The sequence below is a fragment of the Convolutriloba macropyga genome, unplaced genomic scaffold (assembly GCF_964194025.1).
Source record: "Convolutriloba macropyga unplaced genomic scaffold, txConMacr16.3 SCAFFOLD_998, whole genome shotgun sequence".
Lineage (NCBI taxonomy): Eukaryota > Metazoa > Xenacoelomorpha > Acoela > Convolutidae > Convolutriloba > Convolutriloba macropyga.
The window spans coordinates 43,892-71,033 of NW_027453036.1; the positions used below are offsets into that span (position 1 = coordinate 43,892).

General features: G+C 32.8%; 1 protein-coding gene across 3 annotated transcripts in view; it reads left to right on the top strand.

Moving 5' to 3' along the window:
- The window catches only part of LOC142357998 (uncharacterized), a 38,220-nt gene extending 15,778 nt beyond the window's left edge, over nt 1-22,442 (top strand). The window contains exons 4-5 of one of the 3 annotated variants that reach the window (XR_012761741.1): nt 19,202-19,338; nt 22,320-22,442. Coding sequence is in view for 2 of the 3 variants with exons in the window: in XM_075409475.1 (XP_075265590.1) it covers nt 18,102-18,220 (119 nt within the window). In the remaining variant the exon portion in view is untranslated. Of the gene's footprint in view, nt 1-18,101; nt 18,305-19,201; nt 19,339-22,319 lie in introns of those variants that run through there. The other 2 variants (XM_075409476.1, XM_075409475.1) reach the window with 2 other exon arrangements.
- Nucleotides 22,443-27,142: the final 4,700 nt, after the last annotated feature.

Consider the following 27,142-nt stretch of genomic DNA (forward strand, 5'->3'; position numbering starts at 1 on the left):
TTACCTCTGAAAAAGTGATTTTCTCTAGGTCAAATCAAGTTTTTTGGCTAACTTTCGCCAGCCTGGGTGAGAAAACTTTAACCAAAAAAATTTGATTTGACTTAGAGAAAACCACTTTTTCAGATGTAAAATTTCTTGTAGGGGTGGTGTTTGAACCCACCACCCTACAATCACTGGGCAAATTACGGCTGTTCCAATATTCACTAGAGAATAACTGGATAGATCCTAAACTCATAGAATATCATAATATGATTTTTTAAAAACTCGAAAAACCCTATATGAGACACCTGATGCCTACAACTTGGAAAAAATTTCAAAAATTTTCAAATTTTTTTTCGAAAAATTTTCAGTTTTTCAAAGTCCTAAAATTGTCTGAAATGGATTTTGCGCTATGAAAGAGCACTCAAAAGTGATTTTTTGTTGACTTCACTTTTTTCACCTAAGTAGTATAGGGGTCGAAACATAAAAGTTTCGAATTTTTTGAAAAAAATTTTCAAATTTTTTTGGAGTCCTTAAAATGGTCTGAAATGGATTTTGCGCTATGAAAGAGCACTCGAAAAAGATTTTTTGTTGACTTCACTTTTTTCACCTAAGTAGTATAGGGGTCGAAACATAAAAAATTCGAATCTTTTGAAAAAAATTTTCAAATTTTTTTGGAGTCCTAAAATGGTCTGAAATGGATTTTGCACTTTGAAAGAGCACTCAAAAGTGATTTTTTGTTGACTTCACTTTTTTTCACCTATGAAGTATAGGGGTCGAAACATTAAAAAAAATTTAAATTTTTGAGAAAAATTTTTCAAAATTTTTAAAAGTCCTAAAATGGTCTGAAATGGATTTTGCGCTATGAAAGAGCACTCAAAACTGATTTTTTTGCTGACTCCATTTGTTCATCCAAGTAGGACTGGAAAAACTCAGTTTCTGAAGTAGTCTGAAATAAGTCAAAGAGTAGTCAGAAGCAGTGATTGTTAACAATACTTTTGCAAATGTTCAGTATGATGTGGAAAGGTTGGCTTTGTTTTTTTATATACATATGTAACTATGTATATTTATATCAAAACAAGTACGTATATTTGCTTGCATGTGTCCAAAAATGTAATTTTTATGTCAGAATGAACAATCGAAAGAAAGGAAAGAATGAAAGTTTTATGTATATAATTATGCGTATTCATGGATATACTGGAAATATATATGGAAGTGTATATTGGTTTATAAGTAAATATAACTGTGCTTAAGTTTAGTAATATGTTTGTATGAGTATAAGTTGAAATGTATGTTTTTTGGTAGGAATTGTAAATGTGTGTAATTGTCAAGACGTTTTTGTTTATATGTGTGTATGTTTTTCTATATCTATACAGTGCAATGTATGTATATTTGTCTGAATGTGTTTATGTATTTATGTATTTATATGTTTGCAATCAGACGAGAGCGAGAGAGAGGGAGATAAGTCCCTGGAGGGCAATTTAATTGCCTTGAAGAATGTTGTTATTTGTCTCCACGATCCAATAGTATTATATCTTGTAAACAGATTTTGACCTTCAGCGCTGATAAACTCTGTCCTCTAAACATTGGCAAGCAAAATATCACAACCGAAGACGAAAACAATTTTTTGATTTTCTGAGCATGCTTTTTTGAAAATCTGAATTTTCTACACCTAGCTAGCTACCATATTAAAAACTATCAAGATTTTTTACAGAAAAGAAATTGAATTCATGCTCTTTGTCTTTGAATCCTTGGCAAGAAAATGATAAAATGTTGCAACACAGAAGACAAACACAACTTTTTGATGTTCTGAGCATGCTTTTTTTGAAAAAATATTTCCTTACACTTATTCAGCTACCCTTCTAAGATTGAGCAAGATTATTTACAGGAAAAATGTATTTAAGATAAATTGTTGAGAGATAAACAAAAAATTGAGCTAAGTAAAAAGAATCAATTCTGTAAAAAACCGAAAAGTTTTGTAGAAAAACTATTATACGCAGTAGCAGCTGAATTTTTTTTTAAATAAAGTAGAATGATAGGAATTCATCAAGAGCTTGAATCAGACAAAAAGTGTAATGATGTACAAGAAGAGTAGTTTCCACTGGAACTGTAAAATAGCTAAATTTTCAAAAGTTAATCAGCCACTGGATCAATTAAGCAAGAATAAACACAACCTCTGTATCTGCGGGGGTTGCTACAAACAGCTTCAGTCAGTAGTGTATAAGTCTTGTTTGCGTATTGGGAATAACACTAATGGATAATTCGTGCTGTGACTGAAATCTTAAACAAAAGCGAATCGCTTCTTCAGTAAATGGTTCCAATATACTGAATATACATATACTCAACTATAAAACAGTGGAAGTAAATTACTAAAATGGTCTGAAATGGATTTTGCGCTATGAAAGAGCACTCGAAAGTGATTTTTTGTTGACTTCACTTTTTTCACCTAAGTAGTATAGGGGTCGAAACATAAAAAATTCGAATCTTTTGAAAAAAATTTTCAAAATTTTTTGGAGTCCTAAAATGGTCTGAAATGGATTTTGCACTTTGAAAGAGCTCTCAAAAGTGATTTTTTGTTGACTTCACTTTTTTTCACCTATGAAGTATAGGGGTCGAAACATAAAAAAAATTTAAATTTTTGAGAAAAATTTTTCAAAAATTTTAAAAGTCCTAAAATGGTCTGAAATGGATTTTGCACTATGAAAGAGCACTCAAAAGTGATTTTTTTGTTGACTCCATTTGTTCATCCAAATAGGACTGGAAAAACTCAGTTTCTGAAGTAGTCTGAAATAAGTCAAAGAGTAGTCAGAAGCAGTTTTTGTTAACAACACTTTTGCAAATGTTCAGTATGATGTGGAAAGGTTGGCTTTGTTTTTTTATATACATATGTAACTATGTATATTTATATCAAAACAAGTACGTATATTTGCTTGCATGTGTTCAAAAATGTAATTTTTATGTCAGAACGAACAATCGAAAGAAAGGAAAGAATGAAAGTTTTATGTATATAATTATGCGTATTAATGAATATACTGGAAGTATATATGGAAGTGTATATTGGTTTATAAGTAAATATAACTGTGCTTAAGTTTTGTAATATGTTTGTATGAGTATAAGTTGAAATGTATGTTTGTGGGTAGAAATTGTAAATGTGTGTAATTGTCAAGACGTTTTTGTTTATATGTGTGTATGTTTTTCTATATCTATACAGTGCAATGTATGTATATATGTCTGAATGTGTTTATGTATTTATGTATTTATATGTTTGCAATCAGACGAGAGCGAGAGAGAGAGAGGGAGATAAGTCCCTGGAGGGCAATTTAATTGCCTTGAAGAATGTTGTTATTTGTCTCCACGATCCAATAATATTATATCTTGTAAACAGATTTTGACCTTCAGCGCTGATAAACTCTGTCCTCTAAACATTGGCAAGCAAAATATCACAACCGAAAACAAAAACAATTTTTTGATTTTCTGAGCATGCTTTTTTGAAAATCTGAATTTTCTACACCTAGCTAGCTACCATATTGAAAACTATCAAGATTTTTTACAGAAAAGAAATTGAATTCATGCGCTTTGTCTTTGAATCCTTGGCAAGAAAATGATAAAATGTTGCAACACAGAAGACAAACACAACTTTTTGATGTTCTGAGCATGCTTTTTTTGAAAAAATATTTCCTTACACTTATTCAGCTACCCTTCTAAGATTGAGCAAGATTATTTACAGGAAAAATGTATTTAAGATAAATTGTTGAGAGATAAACAAAAAATTGAGCTAAGTAAAAAGAATCAATTCTGTAAAAAACCGAAAAGTTTTGTAGAAAAACTATTATACGCAGTAGCAGCTGAATTTTTTACTTAAATAAAGTAAATTCATCAAGAGCTTGGATCAGACAAAAAGTGTAATGATGTACAAGAAGAGTAGTTTCCACTGGAACTGTAAAATAGCTAAATTTTCAAAAGTTAATCAGCCACTGGATCAATTAAGCAAGAAGAAACACAACCTCTGTATCTGCGGGGGTTGCTAGAAACAGCTTCAGTCAGTAGTGTATAAGTCTTGTTTGCGTATTGGGAATAACACTAATGGATAATTCGTGCTGTGACCGAAATCTTAAACAAAAGCGAATCGCTTCTTCAGTAAATGGTTCCAATATACTGAATATACATATACTCAACTATAAAACAGTGGAAGTAAATTACCAGAGCAGCAAAAAATTGAATCAAAATACTCAAGCCAGCAAAAATTGAATGAGTGCATTATTGTTCTTTCTTGAATCAAGTTTCTTGTGCATTCAGTAACCCTGTGTTAATATTTTGGATTACTTATTGTTCTGTTGACGTTTTAGAATAACATAACCGTAACGATATTTGATAGAGCGACGTAAAGAGTAACTTCCAATGGAATTTGAAATTGGAAGCAGCAGAGTCTATGCAACATATTATTGGGTTATGAAGCCTGACGAACATCTCGGAATTGATTACAACACTACTGCTACCTACTACTGCTACTGCCTACTACTACTATCTACAACTACTATCTACAATTAATACCTACTACTACTACTGCTAACTACTAGTACTACCTACAACTACAACTAGATACTATTACTAACTACTACAACTACTTATTGGTTCTAAGTTACACTAGTACCTACTACTACTTCCTTTTAATACCTTCAATTTTTACCTACTGTTTTCTTACTATCTACAAGAATGTGTTTCTGTTTTTTTAAAAAATGAAAACATTTCTTATCTCTAGAAACTCGTTAAGCATAAACAACAGAAGCTTTTATCTATCTCAAATTAATTTGTCCTGACTGACACAGACCGATAGAATACACCCGCCAATATTTTCAACAAATCATTAAGTGTTTGAAGTTTTTTCAAAGATATAAAAAACTTTGTCGTATACATTAACTCAGTAAATTTCAACTAACTCAATGTTAATTTGTTAATTAACAATTTAAAAATCCATGGTATGATATATCAGGTTGATATTTAACTAATTAAATTAAAGTAGGGTTTTACTGTTTCGCGAACCAGTCTGATTTTTAGAGCTTCAAATAAGTTTTATTGCTATGTTCTTTTCTTGAAGTACAAATTTTGTATACTTTTTTCCCTTATGAGGGATCAGTCACAACTTAAGTCTTTTTGTTCAAATGCTGTTTTTTTGTTAATTCAATGTATGATATCTGGTTCCATTTGCAATTAATTGATAGATATGAAACGCAAACTTTTTCAAAATTTTGAATATGAAGGATTGTATAGCGTAAACATTGACTGGTTCACAATGGCGTTGCACTTTGTCTATTTATAATGTCAACTTTATTGAAACAAGCTTCCTTCAAAACTGCCTAGTGTGTACCTTAATGGAAACAAACATTTTACAACGTACCTACATTATCCAAAAAACTTAGGTTTTACTCTATATAGTTGTTTTCGTATATTTATGCAGAGTCAGTTGTTGTTTCAGTTGTCAGGTAGTACACAACTTTTCTGAATCGTTACGTTTCAAAATGTGTAAAGACTGAAAACTGCTAGGATAGATTAACAGAAGGACATGTGTTAGTTGAGGTTCATATTAACCTTTGCTTCGGCTCAGGATGTGTTCACAGCTAAGACTGTAATTGTGAACTTTTTATTCATTAAAAGTTTAGCGCTACGTGATTTTGCAATTTTTGTTATAATAACTTCTTCCTAATTTTATTGAATTTTATTTGGTCATTGTTTATCTGATGAAAATTAAAACTAAATCAACCTCATGAAACGTTTCTCAACAAAATTAAGTGGAACAGTCTTGTTGGATTTGAGAGCTGAAACAAAAACCTTAAATTTAGGTGTTTAGGTGAACACATTTTGTTTGTTCTGAACGTTTGCTCACACTCAATGGGCACCAAATGGTTCCAGAGAAGTACTTTTCGTGGAATATGAAACAAAAATCTTCTTTATTAGTGTTCAAAACTCAACAACCGCAGACGGTATGGCTTTGGATAAGCAAGTATAATAAAATTGTGAAACAAGGCCGATCACTTTACCTAAAATTTGAACCATTGAGTTCGAGTTCGTGTTTGTGATCTAAAATAGTATTCAAGGATAACTGACTTTTTTAAAGAAAAAAGACTTGTTTTTTAGTATTCGAAACTCAACAAACGGAGGTGGTGTGGATTTCGATAAGCAAGTAAAATAAAATGGCGATGTTTGGTCAATCGTTTTACATAAAAATTGAAGTTTTGAGTTTGTGTCTGAATTTGTGATCTAAAAACACTATTCAAGGATAATTGACTTTGAAAAAAGAGTACTTTTAGTACAAAAAATACAATAATTGGTGACCGTGTAACTGGGAATTACCAAATATAATGAAATGTGATAACTTGGCCTATCGCTCTTTAAAGGTCAAAGTTTCAGTTTGAGTTTGAGTTTGTGATCTAAAAAAAGTATTCAAGGGATAATTACGTCATAATAGTTGAGTTGTGTTATAAAGTTGAGAACGCAAAACAATTGAAACATGTTCTCACATTCTATTGAAACTACAGCTATACATGTGTCAAAAAATCGAAGGAGACCTTCTGCTTTTACTAAGCTTTTTGATATAGTTTACTTTATTATATAGACTCTGTTCACATGGTCTGTTATGTAATCTTTACTGCACGAGTTCTACAAGCATTCCTGAAGACTATAATATTGCATTTTTCTGTAGAAAAGATCAGAAAAAACTCATGATTTTCCGAAATCAGCAGTGTTGACATATTTTACCAGTAAATCTTGAAAAGGGCGGTCAGTGCAACTTCTTAAATTATTAATTTTCTCTGAAGAATGTTCGGCTAATGAACTTTAAATATTGCAAAATAACTAATATGGAGATACTTTAATTCATGACCAGATTAGGTAACAGTTAACACAACTAACTTTGATTTTTTCCTACCATAAAGACCGTCAACACAGACAGTAGAAATCAGATTAGGCGCTTTGATGCCATCGTCAAACTGACAAGTACATTTCTACATTCTTTTGGTCAATTTGGAAAAGGTTACAGTGTTAAAACCCTGCTATCCATAGTACATTAGGTTCAAAGTTTAAAGTATTCAAAGTTTTTGGAAATTAGTGTTTTAGTTTTCTATGTGATAATAAGTAATCTTGGCTTTTTGTACCTCGTTTTGATGGTATCTTACCGAAAGGGTTTCTATGTTGTCAAACGTTTGTTTGTTGTTGATGCTATGAAGAGTCGATTTGAGTTCTTTCAACTGCGTCAAAGACAAAAAAACCAGCAAAAAACAAATCCTGATTATAGAGGCAATTAGGCTAAATTGATTTCCAGGTTTTTTAATGCAGTATTTTAATTTTCTCTGAGCTTAAACAATGTGAGAAATATGTAAAAATGTCTCTTAGAATAAAGTTCCAGTTGGAATTTTACTACTATGTATTATATAGTTCCAGATGGAATTTTACTACTATCTATAACGATAAATGGTCGAATCCTTATGTACAAGAAAAAGTTTTTTTTCACGAGTAATCATATAGCAAAACCTGAACCTTCAATAAAGCTTTACTGATCTGCAACTAACGCTAAGAATCAGCGGCCTCACAGGAAGTATGTAAAAAATTTTTCGTGGTGCTCAAAAAAGAAAACCCCTAACGAAACTACAAATTTACCAAAGGTAAAGAAAAGAAACGTTTTCCACGTTAAATTTGTTTTTTATTTGAAAGACCTAAAGTAAAACAATGCCTAGCTGACATAAAAAAAGATTTAGACTATGCAAAAAAAAGTTTTATACTACTTCCCTGTCGAACAAATAGTAATGAACAAGCTGAATTTGCATTACTACTTTAACGAATTTGTAATTTTAGAACCTCAATGGTTTGCCTGGAGGAAACTCATAAGAGAACGGACAACTATTCACTTCTTGCACCTATTGGAAATTTCGTTCTGATACGTTAAATGCTTACTATTCTTGATGCCATAGCTTTATGGATTAACGAAATTTTGCGTCCGCGTTATTGAAAGCTTAGCTTTTAAAAATTTTATGAATTACTTAAATAACATCCTGAAATACTTCATATTGACACATAGCTTCAAAAGCTACTGAGTGATTTCTGTGAAAACTAAATGTTCAATGACATACACAAGTTGTTGCACATGTATACAGAAAACACTAGTGCATTCTTACGTCTATGGTTCAGATTGGGCCTTTGAGCAAAACTTGTTTGTTATATACTGACAGAAATCGTGAGCAGAGGTTTTCTTATCATTCTTGAATATAAACCACGTCAATACTAAGCAAAATCAATACTATTGTACAAATAACTTGATATTAAACCTACGACTTAGAACCAGTCACTATATAACCTAGAAGCAATTGTAACCATAAAAGACAAAGATTAAGGTCAATAGGTGAATTTAAATGAATTTGATTTGTCCTGTTTATTCAATTGCTTTATTTAAGTTAACGTTTTACTGGAGCACACTGTGGGTCGAAAAGTATTCCGCAATAAACATTTGCAAGCCTATGTATTCACTCTATTTTTATCTCAACGTTTGCTGCAACACAGTAGAAAACATGTATATACGCCTTCCTGATCACAGACAAAAGAATACTTAAGCAAACTAATAAAAGTGCCTTTAGCCGAAAACATTATGCAAGAATTTTGCAGAGCAGACTGAACTTCTCACAATATAAGTATTTTTCTTCATGAATAATCAAGTGTTCAAGTTGATTTTTTGTTTCAACCGGTGAATTGTAAGAGAGCTGAAGTGAAGAGAGCCAATTTAAAAGAGAGCCGACATTTTATTTAAATTATTAGTTGAAAATTTAAGATAAATTTTTTGGCCAATAAAATTGGCTTCTCAAATGAGACTAATAAATTTTTCACCAATCATAACCGAGTATTTAAGAAATGAAAATTTAGTATCTCCTAGTATAGACACTGAAAGCGAATTAAAAATTAATTATCTTGAAACCATCGCGGACCATGGTCATGCCTCAGCGGCTCTTGGGACTTGATATGAAACTATCATAACCGAACATGAGACCAATTAACCCACTCAGGTACTTTTTAGTAATCAACTAACAAATTAGGGTAATTAACAGCACCTTTTTGATTTCGGCTCTCCATAAATCAAAACAAAATGCGGCGGTTTATAATGTCGAATCTCTTGCGCGTATCCGTTTCAACATTTTCAGAACAACAATTTACGGTTTGGTGATCCTACTCTACTACAAATTTCTGACTTTCTACTCCTTTGAACAGTCTGAACACCGTTTCCTGTTTCTCTGACGTAGTTAAAGTTGAATCAACAAACTGAATTTTAAAGGAGTGGTTTTGCAATTACTAAATTTTGGATAATAAGCATACACAATGAAGTTTAATAATGCACAGCATTTCAAAATAACAAGTTATAAATGAAAACAATTCAATACTGAAAACCAACGTCTAGTTCATAAGCTTTAATCAACAAGAACTTTTCAGTTCTAGTTGTTATTGCCATATGAACACCTCACATTTTCATCGAATCTCATTCTTTTGGAAAATTTCCACTATGAAGTACACATCCTCGAACTACACGATGGCTCCTCTTTTGTAGAGCATTGTTAGACAGTGGCTCGGTGCTAAATTTCTGGAAGTTTTCTCAATTTTTGAGTGTTCTTCAAGAAGGCTAGGGAATCGTTCTAATATGGAAGATATCACAGTCTTTCTGTTATCATCGGATGTGGATGATGTAGTATGATCAATTTTATCGTGAATAGTGGTTAGTTTGATTTCATTTCAGCGTGTTTCGAGCTTTTTCCACAGATTTTCCAAATCTTCTAAGGCAGCGAAGTATTCTTCTTGGCTCCTGAAGAGGGGCATACTTTCGAAATCGTAACTGCGCAAAATCCTCTTGATGTCCATGGGAAGTGATCCTATGTCAGAAGTCAAAGGATTGGGTATATGCTGCGATGTTATTTCAGTTTCCGAGGGGGTTGAGTTGTTGATAAATTCTTCTTCTTCGGTTAAATTAGGTAATGTAGTAACAAAGTCAATAAATTTTTTGGGTATGAGGCAATGATCGAAGGTAGTCCAGCTTGAAATTGAACTGTCCTTCCTTTGTTGTATAAAGGCAATATTATTTTCATATCGAGTTTGATAGACAATTGTGCGCTGAAATGAGCCTTCAAATTGCGTTAGGATATGATACATTATAAGTTATAAACCGGCAGTTGAGTTTGGGTTTTGGCATACACTAACTGAATGGAATACCAGTCAAGAGTGAAAACGCTAAAATGTTGTTTTGAGAAGCAAGTCATTCAGTTAAAAATAAATTCAAACTGTTGGCTGGGATGTTAGCATTCGTTCTACTAGCCTAATTAGCCAAATAGTTTCCAATGAATAACTATAACATATCGAGGAGGCCTCAGTTGTTAAACCTGTTACACTAATTCTTATAGGTTTTCATTCGTAATGAATTGAAGTTTCTCCTAAGTACCTCGGACATTGACATTTCAAGGATTGATCTGACTGCTAGGCATAAAGCAGAAGAATTGATTTGTGCGTGACAGAAGTTCAGTCTGCTCTGCAAAATTCTTGCATAATATTTTCGGCTAAAGGCACTTTTATTAGTTTGCTTAAGTATTCTTTTGTCTGTGATCAAGAAGGCGTATATACATGTATTCTACTGTGTTGCAGCAAACGTTGAGATAAAAATAGATTGAGTACATAGACTTGCAAGTGTTTATTACGGAATACATTTCGACCCACAGGGTGCTCCAGTATAACGTTAACTTAAATAAAGCAATTGAATAAACAGGACAAATCAAATTCATTTAAATTTATGGTCTTTTATGGTTACAATTGCTTCTAGGTTATATAGTAACTGGTTCTAAGTCGTAGGTTTAATATCAAGTTATTTGTATAATAGTATTGATTTTGCTTAGTATTGACGTGGTTTATATTCAAGAACGATAAGAAAACCTCTGCTCACGTTTTCTGTCAGTATATAACAAACATGTTTTGCTCAAAGGCCCAATCTGAACCATAGACGTAAGTATGCACTAGTGTTTTCTGTATACATGTGCAACAACTTGTGTATGTCATGGAACATTTAGTTTTCACAGAAATCACTCAGTAGCTTTTGAAGGTATGTGTCAATATGAAGTATTTCAGGATGCTATTTAAGTAATTCATAAAATTTTTAAAAGCTAAGCTTTCAATAACGCGGACGCAAAATTTCCTTAATCCATAAAGCTATGGTATCAAGAATAGTAAGCATTTAACGTATCAGAAAGAAATTTCCAATAGGTGCAAGAAGTGAATAGTTGTCCGTTCTCTTATGAGTTTCCTCCAGGCAAACCATTGAGGTTCTAAAATTACAAATTCGTTAAAGTAGTAATGCAAATTCAGCTTGTTTATTACTATTTGTTCGACAGTGAAGTAGTATAAAACTTTTTTTGCATAGTCTAAATCTTTTTTTTATGTCAGCTAGGCATTGTTTTACTTTAGGTCTTTCAAATAAAAAACAAATTTAGCGTGGAAAACGTTTCTTTTTTTTTAACTTTGGTAAATTTGCAGTTTCGTTAGGGGTTTTCCTTTTTTGAGCCCCACGAAAATTTTTTTGCATACTTCCTGTGAGGCCGCTGATTCTTAGCGTTAGTTGCAGATCAGTAAAGCTTTATTGAAGGTTAAGGTTTTGCTATATGATTACTCGTGAAAAAAAAACTTTTTCTTGTACATAATGATTCGACCATTTATCGTTATAGATAGTAGTAAAATTCCATCTGGAACTATATAATACATAGTAGTAAAATTCCAACTGCAACTTTTTTCTAAGAGACATTTTTACATATTTCAGGATTTGTTTTTTGCTGGTTGTTTGTCTTTGACTCAGTTGAAAGAACTCAAATAGACTCTTCATAGCATCCATAACAAACAAACGTTTGAAAACATAGAAACCCTTTCGGTAAGATACCATCAAAACGAGGTACAGAAAGCCAAGATTACTTATTAACACATAGAAAACTAAAACACTAATTTCCAAAAACTTTGAATACTTTAAACTTTGAATTTAATGTACTATGGATAGCAGGGTTTTAACACTATAACCTTTTCCAAATTGACCAAAAGAATGTAAAAATGTACTTTTCAGTTTGACGATGGCATCAAAGCGCCTAATCTGATGTCTACTGTCTGTGTTGATGGTTTTTATTGTAGGAAAAAATCAAAGTTAGTTGTGTTAACTGTTACCTAATGTGGTCATGAATTAAAGTATCTCCATACTAGTTATTTTGCAATATTTAAAGTTCATTAGCCGAACATTCTTCAGAGAAAATTAATAATTTAAGAAGTTGTACTGACCGCCCTTTTCAAGATTTAGTTGTAAAATATGTCAACACTGCTGATTTCGGAAAATCATGAGTTTTTTTTCTGATTTTTTCAACAGAAAATTGCAATATAGTCTTCAGGAATGCTTGTAGAACTCGTGCAGTAAAAATTACATAACAGACCATGTGAACAGACTCTATATAATAAAGTAAACTATATCAAAAAACTTAGTAAAAGGAGAAGGTCTCCTTCGCTTTTTTGACACATATATAGCTGTAGTTTAAATAGAATGTGAGAACGTGTTTCAATTGTTTTGCGTTCTCAACTTTATAACGCAACTCAACTATTATGACGTAATTATCCCTTGAATACTATTTTTAGATCACAAACTCAAACTCAAACTGAAACTTTGACCTTTAAATACAGCGATAGGCCAAGTTATCACATTTCATTATATTTGGTAATTCCCAGTTACACGGTCACCAATTATTGTGTTTTTAGTACTAAAAGTACTCTTTTTTCAAAGTCAATTATCCTTGATTAGTGTTTTTAGATCACAAATTCAGGCACAAACTCAAAACTTCAATTTTTATGGAAAACGATTGACCAAGCATCGCCATTTTATTTTACTTGCTTATCGAAATCCATACCGCCTCCGTTTGTTGAGTTTTGAATACTAAAAAACAAGTCTTTTTTATTTAAAAAAGTCAGTTATCCTTGAATACTATTTTAGATCACAAACACGAACTCGAACTCAATGGTTCAAATTTTAGGTAAAGTGATCGGCCTTGTTTCACAATTTTATTATACTTGCTTATCCAAAGCCATACCGTCTGCGGTTGTTGAGTTTTGAACACTAATAAAGAAGATTTTTGTTTCATATTCCACGAAAAGTACTTCTCTGGAACCATTTGGTGCCCATTGAGTGTAAGCAGACAGTCAAAACAAACAAAATGTGTTCACCTAAACACCTAAATTTAAGGTTTTTGTTTCAGCTCTCAAATCCAACAAGACTGTTCCACTTAATTTTGTTGAGAAACGTTTCATGAGGTTGATTTAATTTTAATTTTCATCAGATAAACAAAGACCAAATAAAATTCAATAAAATTAGGAAGAAGTTACTATAACAAAAATTGCAAAATCACGTAGCGCTAAACTTTTAATGAATAAAAAGTTCACAATTACAGTCTTAGCTGTGAACACATCCCGAGCCGAAGCTAAGGTTAATATGAAACTCAACTAACACATGTCCTTCTGTTAATCTATCCCAGCAGTTTTCAGTCTTTACATATTTTGAACGTAAAGATTCAGAAAAGTTGTGTAGTACCTGACAACTGAAACAACAGGTGACTCTGAATAAACATACGAAAACAACTATATAGAGTAAAACCTAAGTTTTTTGGATAATGTAGGTACGTTGTAAAAATGTTTGTTTCCATTAAGGTACACACTAGGCAATTTTGAAGGAAGCTGGTTTCTATAAAGCTGATATTATAAATAGACATAGTGCAGCGCCATTGTGAACCAGTCAATGTTTACGCTATACAATCCTTCATATTCGAAATTTTGAAAAAGTTTGCGTTTCAAATCTTTCAATTAACTGCAAATGGAATCAGATATCATACATTGAATGAACAAAAAAACAGCATTTGAACAAAAAGACTTAAATTTGTGACGGATCCCTCATAAAGGAAAAAAGTATACAAAATTTGTACTTCAAAAAAAGAACATGGCAATAAAACTTATTGAAGCTCTAAAAACGAGACTGGTTCGCGAAACAGTAAAACCCTACATTGATTTAATTAGTTAAATATCAACCTGATATATCATACCATGGATTTTTAAACTGTTAATTAACAAACTAACATTGAGTTGAAATTTACTGAGTTAATGTATACGACAAAGTTTTTTATATCTTTGAAAAAACTTCAAACACTTAATGAATTGTTGAAAATATTGGCGGGTATATTCTATCGGTCTGTGTCAGTCAGGACAAATTAATTTGAGATAGATAAAAGCTTCTGTTGTTTATGCTTAACGAGTCTCTAGAGATAAGAAATGTTTTCATTTTTTAGAAAAACAGAAACACATTCTTGTAGATAGTAAGAAAACAATAGGTAAAAATTGAAGGTATTAAAAGGAAGTAGCAGTAGGTACTAGTGTAACTTAGAACCAATAAGTAGTTGTAGTAGTTAGTAATAGTATCTAGTTGTAGTTGTAGGTAGTACTAGTAGGTAGCAGTAGTAGTAGTAGGTACTAATTGTAGACAATAGTTGTAGATAGTAGTAGTAGGCAGTAGCAGTAGTAGGTAGCAGTAGTGTTGTGTTCAATTCCGAGATGTTCGTCAGGCTTCATAACCCAATAATATGTTATATAGACTCTGCTGCTTTCAATTTCAAATTCCTTTGGATGTTACTCTTTCCGATGCTCTATCAAATATCGGTACGGTTATGTTATTCTAAAACGTCAACAGAACAATAAGTAATCCAAAATATTAACACAGGGTAACTGAATGCACAGGAAATTTGATTCAAGAAAGAACAATAATACACTCATTCAATTTTTGCTGGCTTGAGGTGCTATGGTAATTTACTTCCACTGTTTAATAGTTGAGTATATGTATATTCAGTATGTTGGAACCATTCACTGAAGAAGCGATTCGCTTTTGTTTAAGGTTTCAGTCACAGCACGAATTATCCATTAGTGTTATTCCCGATACGCAAACAAGACTTATACACTACTGAGTGAAGCTGTTTCTAGCAACCCCCGCAGATACAGAGGTTGTGTTTCTTCTTGCTTAATTGAGCAAGTGGCTGATTTACTTTTGAAAATTTAGCTATTTTTACAGTTCCAGTGGAAACTACTCTTCTTGTACATCATTACACTTTTTGTCTGATTCAAGCTCTTGATGAATTCCTATCATTCTGCTTTATTTAACTGAAAAGTTCAGCTGCTCCTGCGTATCATAGTTTTTCTACCAAATTTTTCGGTTTTTTACAGAATTGATTCTTTTTACTTAGCTCAATTTTTTGTTTATCTCTCAACAATTTATCTTAAATACATTTCTCCTGTAAATAATCTTGCTCAATCCTAGAAGGGTAGCTGAATAAGTGTAAGGAAATATGTTTTCAAAAAAAGCATGCTCAGAACATCAAAAAGTTGTTTTAGTCTTCTGTGTTGCAACATTTTATCATTTTTTTGCCAAGGATTCAAAGACAAAGAGCATGAATTCAATTTCTTTTCTGTAAAAAATCTTGATAGTTTTTAATATGGTAGCTAGCTAGGTGTAGAAAATTCAGATTTTCAAAAAGTATGCTCAGAAAATCAAAAAATTGTTTTCGTCTTCGGTTGTGATATTTTGCTTCGGTTGTGAGTTTATCAGCGCTGAAGGTCAAAATCTGTTTACAAGATATAATATTATGGGATCGTGGAGACAAATAACAACATTCTTCAAGGCAATTAAATTGCCCTCCAGGGACTTATCTCCCTCTCTCTTGCTCTCGTCTGATTGCAAACATATAAATACATAAATACATAAACACATTCAGACATATATACATACATTGCACTGTATAGATATAGAAAAACATACACACATAAAAACAAAGACGTCTTGACAATTACACACATTTACAATTTCTACCCACAAACATACATTTCAGCTTATACTCATACAAACTTTTTACTAAACTTAAGCACAGTTGTATTTACTTATAAACCTATATACACTTCCATATATACTTCCAAAATATTCATGAATACGCATAATTATATACATAAAATTTTCATTCTCTCCTTTCTTTAGATTGTTCATTCTGACATAAAAATTACAATTTTGAACACATGCAAGCAAATATACGTACTTGTTTTGATATAAATATACATAGTTACATATGTATATAAAAAAACAAAGCCAACCTTTCCACATCATACTGAACATTTGCAAAAGTATTGTTAACAAAAACTGCCTCTGACTACTCTTTGACTTATTTCAGACTACTTCAGAAACTTAGTTTTTCCGGTCCTACTTGGATGAACAAATTGAGTCAACAAAAAAAATCAATTTTGAGTGCTCTTTCATAGCGCAAAATCCACTTCAGACCATTTTAGGACTTTTAAAATTTTTGAAAAATTTTTCTCAAAAATTTAAATTTTTTACATGTTTCGACCCCTATACTTCATAGGTGAGAAAAAAGTGAAGTCAACAAAAAATCACTTTTGAGTGCTCTTTCATAGTGCAAAATCCATTTCAGACCCTTTTAGGACTTTGAAAAATTTTGAAAATTTTTTTTCAAAAAATTCGAAAATTTTATGTTTCGGCCCTATACTACTTGGGTGAAAAAAGTGAAGTCAACAAAAAATCACTTTTGAGTGCTCTTTCACAGCGCAAAATCCATTTCAGACCATTTTAGGACTCCAAAAAATTTTGAAAAATTTTTTCCAAAAATTCGAAATTTTTGTTTCGACCCCTATACTACTTAGGTGAAAAAAGTGAAGTCAACAAAAAATCACTTTTGAGTGCTCTTTCATAGCGCAAAATCCATTTCAGACAATTTTAGGACTTTGAAAAACTTTGAAAATTCGAAAAAATTTTGAAATTTTTTGAAATTTTTTCCAAGTTGTAGGCATCAGGTGTCTCATATAGGGTTTTTCGAGTTTTTAAAAAATCATATTATGATATTCTATGAGTTTAGGATCTATCCAGTTATTCTCTAGTGAATATTGGAACAGCCGTAATTTGCCCAGTGATTGTAGGGTGGTGGGTTCGAACACCACCCCTACAAGAAATTTTACCTCTGAAAAAGTGATTTTCTGACGTCAAATCAATTTTTTTTGGTTAAGTTTTGCTAGCCTGGGTGAGAATGCACCCAGGCTGGCGAAAGTTAGCCAAAAAACTTGATTTGACTTAGAGAAAATTACTTTTTCAGAGGTAAAATTTCTTGTAGGGGGGGGGGTTCCAAACCCCCCCCCCCCCCCCCCACCCTACAGGCACTAGGCAAATTACTACTGACGTATTATAATTTACCGACTCAACTCACCCCATGAGAGATGAAAGAGTGGGGGTGGAGGTTGGGAAAAATAGCCCGCGTAAAAATATGCTGAGAGGGTTTGAAATAGTTTTTTTAGTGACAGAATTTATCTGGGTCGAATATAATTTCTCGTCCTTTTCTATCTTGTCTTAATAGTAAGATTACTTATCCCAACTTAAAGAGTCAGAGTCTGATGTCTGATGTCAGAGTACGGGGTTACCGCGAAAAGAAGGTACTACTCTTTCTAATAAGTCCTTATAATTTTAACGCAATTAGAATAAATCTCTGATCCAATGAGATAGTAACCTTGAAAAATTTACTCAGATTGTTAGAAAACTTTTCCATTTTTGTTTTTGTGGAAATTTCTCTAACAATTAGATAAATCTGGAGTCAGTTCCTAAAAATATAGTTATTTTGTGCGAGTTTATGAGACTTAACGATCTTTATGGGATGGATTCATTTCACCACTGTAAATAAAAGAACTAAAAATTTTAAAAACAAGGAACACAACAATAGAACAAATGTTATCGATCTATCGATTGACATTCATCTGTCTTCATTCATTTTTTTATCTTTGTGAAGAAAATGGAGAGGTTTTTTCATGAAGCTCCGTTTATTAAAAATCCGTTTCTCAAACTGTTAGACCGGTTGAACTTAATACTTGCAAATATTCAATAAGTACCGCTGCAAGAGTTTTGTATATTTTCGTACCGCTGCAAGAGTTTTAAGATTTTTTTGTTAAGTTATGCTATATTGTTATAATTGTTACCATTTTACATTTATGATCATGCTTACTAGGTCTTAAGTTAATCAAACTCATTGCATTGTCAACATCTCTTCCACACAGCATCAAATTCACGGCTGCACCCCCTCCGAGAAGCTGGACGCAATCAACATCAACTCATAGAAAGTATTAAAAAATCTGTTATGAATTTAGCAATTTGACTTGACAGAATACATATTATTGATTGAATAAAACTTGAAAATAAAGGTTGTGATTAGACAGTATTTCGGGATCCCCGGGTCGAGGTTTTGTCAAAAAATAATGTAAGATTAGCGGTGAACAGCGGTGAAAAAAAACTTTTTTCACCGCAAAGCGCCCGCATCTTTTAGCGTTGAATGCGCTGAAAGCGGTGAATTTTTGTAAGAATTGCGTTGAACTTTGCGGTGAAAAATTTTTTTTCACCGCATTCACCGGAATTCTTACAAAAAAGACACTGTCGTAGAAGGTTTCGAACCTCTATCTCATGCGTGTCACCAACTTCGTAATCCACTGCGCCATCTGTCACCTACTTAGTGAATATAAGATATTTCCTGTGAATATAAGATAAGCGTTGAAATTAGCGCGGTGAATATTTGTAAGATTTGCGATTTTAGCGATGAACAATTTTTTTTCACCGCATTCTGCTGGTTGCGGTGAAAAATTTTTTTTCACCGCATTCTGCTGGTAGCGGTGAAAATTTTTTTTCACCGGATCCTGCTTGTAGCGGTGAAAAATTTCCTTTCACCGCTTAAGCGCTGAAAAACAATTTTTCACCGCTTAAAAGTTTTTTTTCACCGCATTCATCGCATTGAACGCAAATCTTACACTTTTATTCAAATTCACCGCAAATCTTACATCTTTTAGCGATTTTTAGCGGTGAAACCTCGACCCGGGTCCCTTCAGTCACATCGGGGTCTTTTTCAGCTCAGAGCGGTATAATCAGAGTCAGTTTTATAATCAAGCAGGCTGAAAAAAGTTAACGCCAGTATCTCAATTCCGATTTTCAATAACCCAATTTTTCCGAGTTTTTTGGTATTTTTTCATCAGAGTTAATTTTCTGGTGGGACTTTAACTTGGATAAAGACACTGAAACTTGTTTTAAAGACACTTATGGTTTTTTGCTGAACATCTTCAGTCGCAGCATGCAGCCGCAGTAAAGAGCATTTGCAAGATAGGATGCGATGGCGAATCTACTTCCGAATCTGGAAAATCAAATGACCTGAAATCACAGTTCCCAATGAGAAACCCTAAAAACGACTTCATCTACGCTAAGTATGATTTCATGTCTGACAAAATTTAAAAACTCCTGTTTTTTAGGAGGGGAGGCACTCTGTCTTGGTCAGAAAAGATTCTCTTTTACCTCAGTTTTTTTGTATTCTGCTCAGTAAAAAGTAAAAAAAACTGAAAAAATTAGCTTTATTATTTTTCTCTTATACTTTGTCATATTCTGCATTTACCTTAATTGAGTAGGTCTGAATATCTGGTCTTGATATCACCTTCTAAGATTGCTTTAAGGCTTGTTCTTGCGAGGTTCGCTCTTGCAAAACGGTCTTTTGAGCTTTTGAAGTACCGTAAAATATAATATAAGTACAAAAGACATCATTTCTAATAAAAAAGATATTACAAAATTTTCAAATCAGTCTTTAGGAACATAAGTGTACTGCAAGCAATCGTTTTTGATCTGAAATAGTCTCGCCTACACAAGAAATTAGCTGTAAAATTTTCTCAAGAAACAGGACAGCCGTTTGTATCCCTCTGTCCCGGTCAGTGCACCAAACGTAGCGGCTGCTCACCCAACATTTCGTGAGGAGGAAAACTTTACACCACCCAGTTTGTCTTACAGGTTCCAAATCTGTCCGAAAATTTTGTTTCTGCACTTTGCTTTTGTACCTGTATATCCGCTATATTCTTAGCGTTTCTTCGCAACTCCGAATTATGACTCCTCGCTAATCGTATTTTTCAAAATATCAATTTGGACTAGGTTTCTGAAAGATCACAACATAGGGGATCTGGTTATGTATATCATTCAGTTTTATAGGCAATTAAATGGAAGAAAAACATGTATGTCTAAGAATTGATCGTAAAAAAAATGAAATTTGTTTTTTTTTTGTGTATTTGCTCTTCCTACTCTCGAGTTAATTTGGTATTTGCTCTTCCTCTCTCGAGTTGGAATGTCAGCACTAGGGGTTTGTAACAGTTCAACCGCAGCTCAAGTAATTTTTAGATACATGACACAGTAACAAATAATTTTTGGTTCAAAAAAATTTTCAATACATGAGACAGAAACATTCTACTGCTCAAGAATAATTAAATTACATGACACGGTAACGCGTTATTTACTGCTCAAGTCAGATTTTAGTTGCAACAGTTTTACTGAGTTATAGGAAGAAAGCCGTTTTCTTCGAGCGCGGTTTTCACTCCCTGCTAGCTTCCTTCAAAACAAATTTTGCTTTTGGTTGATGGTAGCATTTTTCACACGCAACTGCGTCTGACTAAACAATTTTTATGGTTTTCGTTTCTGCAACATCTCTCAGTTTCTCAACGCTAAAGCTAGCAGGCCGACATCAAAACAAACTTTAATTATTCAAGTTAAATTCTTTACTTTACAGAGCGTATCCTCATACAAGCAAAAAAGCACTTTGCTTTTCAGTATATGGCGACAAAGCAACATGTTTGTCATTCGACTCCAAAATTGTCATTAAGCCTTTGTGGAGTCATACAGCAGTGTTTCTCTCTTGGATTCCACAGTATAAAGACCTCCGCTTAAACAATAATGAGGTTTTCAATCCCACTCACTATGTCCTTTATCATTCACAATTAAATTGATAAGAGAACACCCTATACTTGTTGAGCATTTTGTTTATATTATTGCTACTAAAAGTTAAAGCCTAATATCTCAATTCTAAAAGACAAATTCGCCATTATCTCTAAGTCAAATCCTAGATATTTGTCAGGTTTTAGAGTCAGCCAATATCAGACCGATTGCTATTTTAGAAAAAACGCGGGAAGGCAAATGGGGACATCTTATCAAAATATACAAGAACTTGTTCGTGTCATATTTTTTTAAAAAATCACTTAATATCAGCACAAGAGCAAATTTACATATTTGAGGAACAAATGTCAACCTTTCGATACGTCAATTAACCCTGTACGAAAGAAATGCCAGTGCTCAACAATTTGGACACAAATTGAAAACTGAAAATAATAAAAGAAATTAAGTTATGATATTTTATCCTTTATAAAGAAGCAATAATGAGATTACTTTACACACCAGTTGACATTAAACAAAGACCTCTTTTTTGTACCTTAGTGACTTTTTCATCACAAATTTTCTTGATTGTAATTTTAAAGTTAATTGGCATTAATTTTTCTAGCGGTTTCGTGTGCGCAAATTTGTTCAGCTGAGGTTGCGTAATCCTGTCTAACAATTGCTCCCGAGCAAAAAATTGACATTGACGGTTTATTTTGTTTTTTGATGGCAACTAGTTCAACTTCAGGTCTCATTAAACTGAATGGCGCCGCAAATGTTTACGGACAGGAGGATTAAACTATCACCGTTCTGAATTGAAATGATTGGTATTATATAGTTAATATTGTATAGCTTTCATTAGTCTGAGTTGGTCTCCTCTTATAGCCTTAAGGATAATAGACCTAGGACTACTTATTTCTGCGCGCAAAATAGACTTACCTAAATCAATCTGAATAACCGACTCATGAAAACATTAACTCCAATTAACAAGCTAGTAAGTAAATTCAACACCGGAGTCAATAATCTACATATAGCTAAAAGCATGCGCTATTTAAATGAGAATTGAGTCTTCTCAGACTGTGGGTGGTGAATAATGTTGGAGACTACGTCTGGATTTTCATCTGGTGCAAAAATGTCGCCGCATATGCTATAAATATAAGACAAGATTTGGAGTATTCTTTCAGAAAAAAACTCCGATAAACTATGAGCTTCATACCTCCTTACACTGGTTGTTCTATCAGTTTTTTTACTGAAACGGAGCTAGCCGGCAAAATTGCAACATTGAACTTTTTTTGTTTTAATAAATTAAATAGCATGGGGTTTTTATTTTTCAACAAGGGGAGAAGAGGGTTTGTTGAAAAATAGTTTTCGTAGGTCACGCATAAGCTAATTTAACTGCCATTTGTTTAGGCAAAATTTGCTCATAAAGTGTAGCAACAGAAAATATAAAATTTTTATTCAGTTGATTCGTGTTGTCATAATGAAACTAACCGGTATTGTTCAGGTTTGGGATGACTGGCAAATTCTACTGTGGACGTCGGCTGGATTTCAACTGTGGGTGTTGCGACGGAAATTGTGGCACTTCAAATGGTTGTAACTGCACATCATGTCAATCGATGGACATAGAACACAGGCATCTCTTTTCAACACTCCAAATTTTCATCAAAAAATTTTCCTGTAGAGGCGCTGAGTTTTTTTTTTAAACTATCATTATAATTAAGCTCTGAAATGCGCTGAAAAGGGCCTAACTATTCTCAATACAGAGATGATTTCTTTGAGAAAATGCTATCTAGATTATAATCTAAGCTCTCGATTGCACTTGAAAGCTGAAAAAACCGGGAAACTTGAACGGAGAATTTCGAAGTATTGAAGCAGCTTGAACTCAATCATAGCATCTAGAAATTGAAAAAAAAACAAACGAGAACCAAGCTTTTTTTCGCTGTTTCGACCTAAATACTAGCAAAAGCCCAACATTGCCATTACATTGTCTAATTACAATTCTCCTGCATATTTGTCAGTTTCAATTATTGGAAAGACTGATAACAACATTGAAAAAATCTTTGACCCAGAAAGCCCAACTTTTTTGAAATTGACAACTTTCTTTGAATCATGTAGCCAAAATTTTTAGCACGATTTTGAACAATGTAGCAAAATCATGTAGCACCCTTTTGTACAACCTGAACTCAATAATTTCATAAAATCGCAACTCAATAAAAGCATAATTCCAATATTTAAAAGCGTTTCCCAACAGAACACTTGTGAAAGCCCTACTTTGCAACTAGTTGATCCAACCAAAAGTCCAGCATTATTCTGATAACCACGTATTGCAAAAACTAAGAAAGCAACTTAAAAACATTTTAAAACTTGACCCAGATGAACGCAACTTCAATAAAAAAATTCGCACACACTTTTGAATCATTTGATGAATTTCACAATGTAATTTTTTAAAACAGAAGTAAGCGTTTCAATATAACGAGCTGTATATGTCATGGGGCGCAATACAGTTGAATTATGTACAGTAAAAGTGCATAGTAGGCCAGCATTTTTTATTGCTTAGTAGATAAAATACATAAAAATATACATGTATATGCATATATATATATATATATATATATATATATATATATATATATATATATATATATGATGGTTTTGAATGAACATCAAGGAACTCAGAATCTCTCTTTAATAAAGCGCCTTAAATAAAGCGAAAAAACAGTAGTTACTTGACTGTTGAGGTGTTAGTAATTTATGACCCCAAAACTAAACTTGATCCTCAATTTAATTTTGTCTTGACGCTATCTTCATATTGAAATATCGATGAGATCTCATAAAACAAAATCTTCCAACTCTTGAAATCTGATTACAGTATCTATTGACTTCTAACTGATGAACTCGAATGCGCCAGAGCTATATTGAAATCTCAAGAAAAGGAATAAATACAGACAGTTACGAACATAATTTGGAACTAAAATTTTTTCGCTTTTCAATGATGTAATGTATCTTTCGCTAATTTAAATATTCTCTGCATGTTTTTGGCATGGATAAAACGCTACAAATAAGAGCTAAAATTTGTTTATTTTCAAAATCTTTTAAAAGTGAAAATCAACTAAAGAGTTATATTGACCCGTGCTCGAGATCGCGACAATGGTGTCTAGACTAACGAACATTTTGACCTGAAGAACACTGAATTCTTTACTGCCTGAGTTCTCTCTTTTGTGTAAAAAAGGGTGAAAAGAGAGAAGACCAATTCAGAGACAATTGTACTATCGAGGACCCACAGAAAAAATTTTTTCCTTTAGTGCCTTCGGCAACAGGCAACATTTAAAACTATAGGGGTCTCATGAAACCAAAAAATAGACTCCTAGATAGTATAAAGCAAAAACCAAGCGTGTGTTGCTCAGATAACCGAAGACATAGAGTCAATACCGGATAAGGAGATGAGCTGATTTCTAGTAAGTTTTGTCCTGCATTGAATTGCAGAGTATAAATGCAGGCAGATCTAGATTTGGTTAGAAGAGTGATGTCATCTTTTTTTTCGGGTATTCACTAATGCATCATCAGTTGTGTTATAGCGACAAAAACTTGAGAACTGAGAATTAACGCAATGTGCAATAGGCAAAATTATGGATGGGGACTGCCAATACTGGATTTGACGAAAATTTTTTTATTAATTTGTGGCACTTCAAATGGTTGTAACTGCAAATCATGTCAATCGATGGACATAGAACACATGGATCTCTTTTTAACACTCCAAATTTTTATTGAAAAGATTGCTTGTAGAGGCGCTGAGTTTTTTTTAATAATATTGTCATTATAATTAAGCTCTGAATTGCGCTGAAAATGTTCAAACTATTTTCAATACAGAGATGATTTTTATTGTGAAAATGCTATCTATTTTAGAATATAAGCTCTCGATAGCAGCTGAAAGCTAAAAAAGCCTGGAAAGTTGATTGGAGAATTTTGAAGTATTGAAGCAGCTTGAACTCAATCATAGCATTTAGAAATTGAAAAAAAAACATACGAGAATCAAACTTTTTTTCCGCAATTTAGATCAAAATACTAGCAAAAGCCCAACCCTACCATTAAATTGTGTAAATGCAATACTCCCGCATTTCTATCAGTTTAAATCATTGGAGAGACTGACAACAACATTGAAAACATCTTTGACCCAGAAAGCCCAACTTTTTTGAAATTGACAACTTTCTTTGAATCATGTAGCCAAAATTTGTAGCACGATTTTGAACAATGTAGCAAAATCATGTAGCACCCTTTTGTACAACCTGAACTCAATAATTTCATAAAATCGCAACTCAATAAATGCATAATTCCAATATTTAAAAGCGTTTCCCAACAGAACACTGTGAAAGCCCTATTTTGCAACTAGTTGATCCAACCAAAAGTCCAGCATTATTCTGATAACCACGTATTGCAAAAACTAAGAAAGCAACTTAAAAACATTTTAAAAGTGACCCAGAAGAACGCAACTTCAATAAAAAATTCGCACACACTTTTGAATCATTTGATGAATTTCACAAAGTAATTTTTTAAAACAGAAGTAAGCGTTTCAATATAACGAGCTGTATATGTCATGGGGCGCAATATAGTTGAATTATGTACATTAAAATTGCATAGTAGGGCAGCATTTTATATTGCTTAGCAGATAAAATTTTTAGAAATATACATGGCCCCAAAACTAAACTTGATCCTCAATTTAATTTTGTCTTGACGCTATCTTCAAATTGAAATATCGATGAGATCTCATAAAACAAAATCTTCCAATTCTTGAAATCTGATTAAAGTATCTACTGACTTCTAACTGATGAACTCGAATGCGCCAGAGCTATATTGAAATCTCAAGAAAAGGAATAAATACAGACAGTTACGAACATAATTTGGAACTAAAATTTTTTCGCTTTTCAATGATGTAATGTATCTTTCGCTAATTTAAATATTCTCTGCATGTTTTTGGCATGGATAAAACGCTACAAATAAGAGCTAAAATTTGTTTATTTTCAAAATCTTTTAAAGTGAAAATCAACTAAAGAGTTATATTGACCTGTGCTCGAGATCGCGACAATGGTGTCTAGACTAACGAACATTTTGACCTGAAGAACGCTGAATTCTGTACTGGAACAAGCAACACTTAAACCTATAGGGGTCTCAAGAAACCAAAACATAGACTCCTAGATAGTATAAAAGCAAAAACCAAACGTGTGTTGCTCAGATAACCGAAGACATACAGTCAATACCGGATGAGGAGATGAGCTGAATTCTAGTAAGTTTTGTCCTGCATTGAAATGCAGAGTATAAATGCAGGCAGATCTAGAGTTGGTTAGAAAAGTGATGTCATCTTTTTTTTCGGTTATTCACTAAAGCATGACCAGTTGTGCGATAACGATAAAAACTTGAGAACTGAGAATTAGCGTAATGTGCAAATCTATGGCAAAATTATGGATGGGGACTGCCAATACTGGATTTGAGGAAAATTTTTTAAATAATTTGTGGCACTTCAAATGGTTGTAACTGCAAATCATGTCGATCGATGGACATAGAACACATGGATCTCTTTTTAACACTCCAAATTTTTATCGAAAAATTTTCCTGTAGAGGCGCTGAGTTTTTTTTTTAAATATCATTATAATTAAGCTCTGAATTGCGCTAAAAATGTTCAAACTATTCTCAATATAGAGATGATTTTTTTTTGAGAAAATGCTATCTAGCTTACAATCTAAGCTCTCGATAGCACTTGAAAGCTAAATAAGCCGAGAAAGTTAATTGGAGAATTTCGCAGTATTGAAGCAGCTTGAAGTCAATCATAGCTTTTAGAAACTGAAAAAAAAACAAACGAGAAACAAAGTTTCTTTTCGCTGTTTTCGACCTAAATACTAGCAAAAGCCCAACATTGCCATTAAATTGTCTAATTGCAATACTCCTGCATTTTTGTCAGTTTCAATTATTTGGAGAGACTGATAACAACATTGAAAACATCTTTGACCCAGAGAGACCACTTTTTTGAAATTGACAACCTTCTTTGAATCATGTAGCAAAAATTTGTAGCACAATTTTGAACCATGTAGCGAAATCATGTAGCACCCTTTTGAACAACCTCAACTCAGTAATTGCATAAAATCGGAACTCGATAATTGCATAAATTTGTATGAATGCATAATTCCAATATTTAAAAGCGTTTCCCACCAGAACACCTGTGAAAGCCCTACTCTGCAACTAGTTGATCCAATCGCAGAGTGCTCCGCTGCTCCGATCATCACGTACTGCAAAAAACTAAGAAAGCAAGCTAAAATCATTTAGGAACTTGAACCAGAG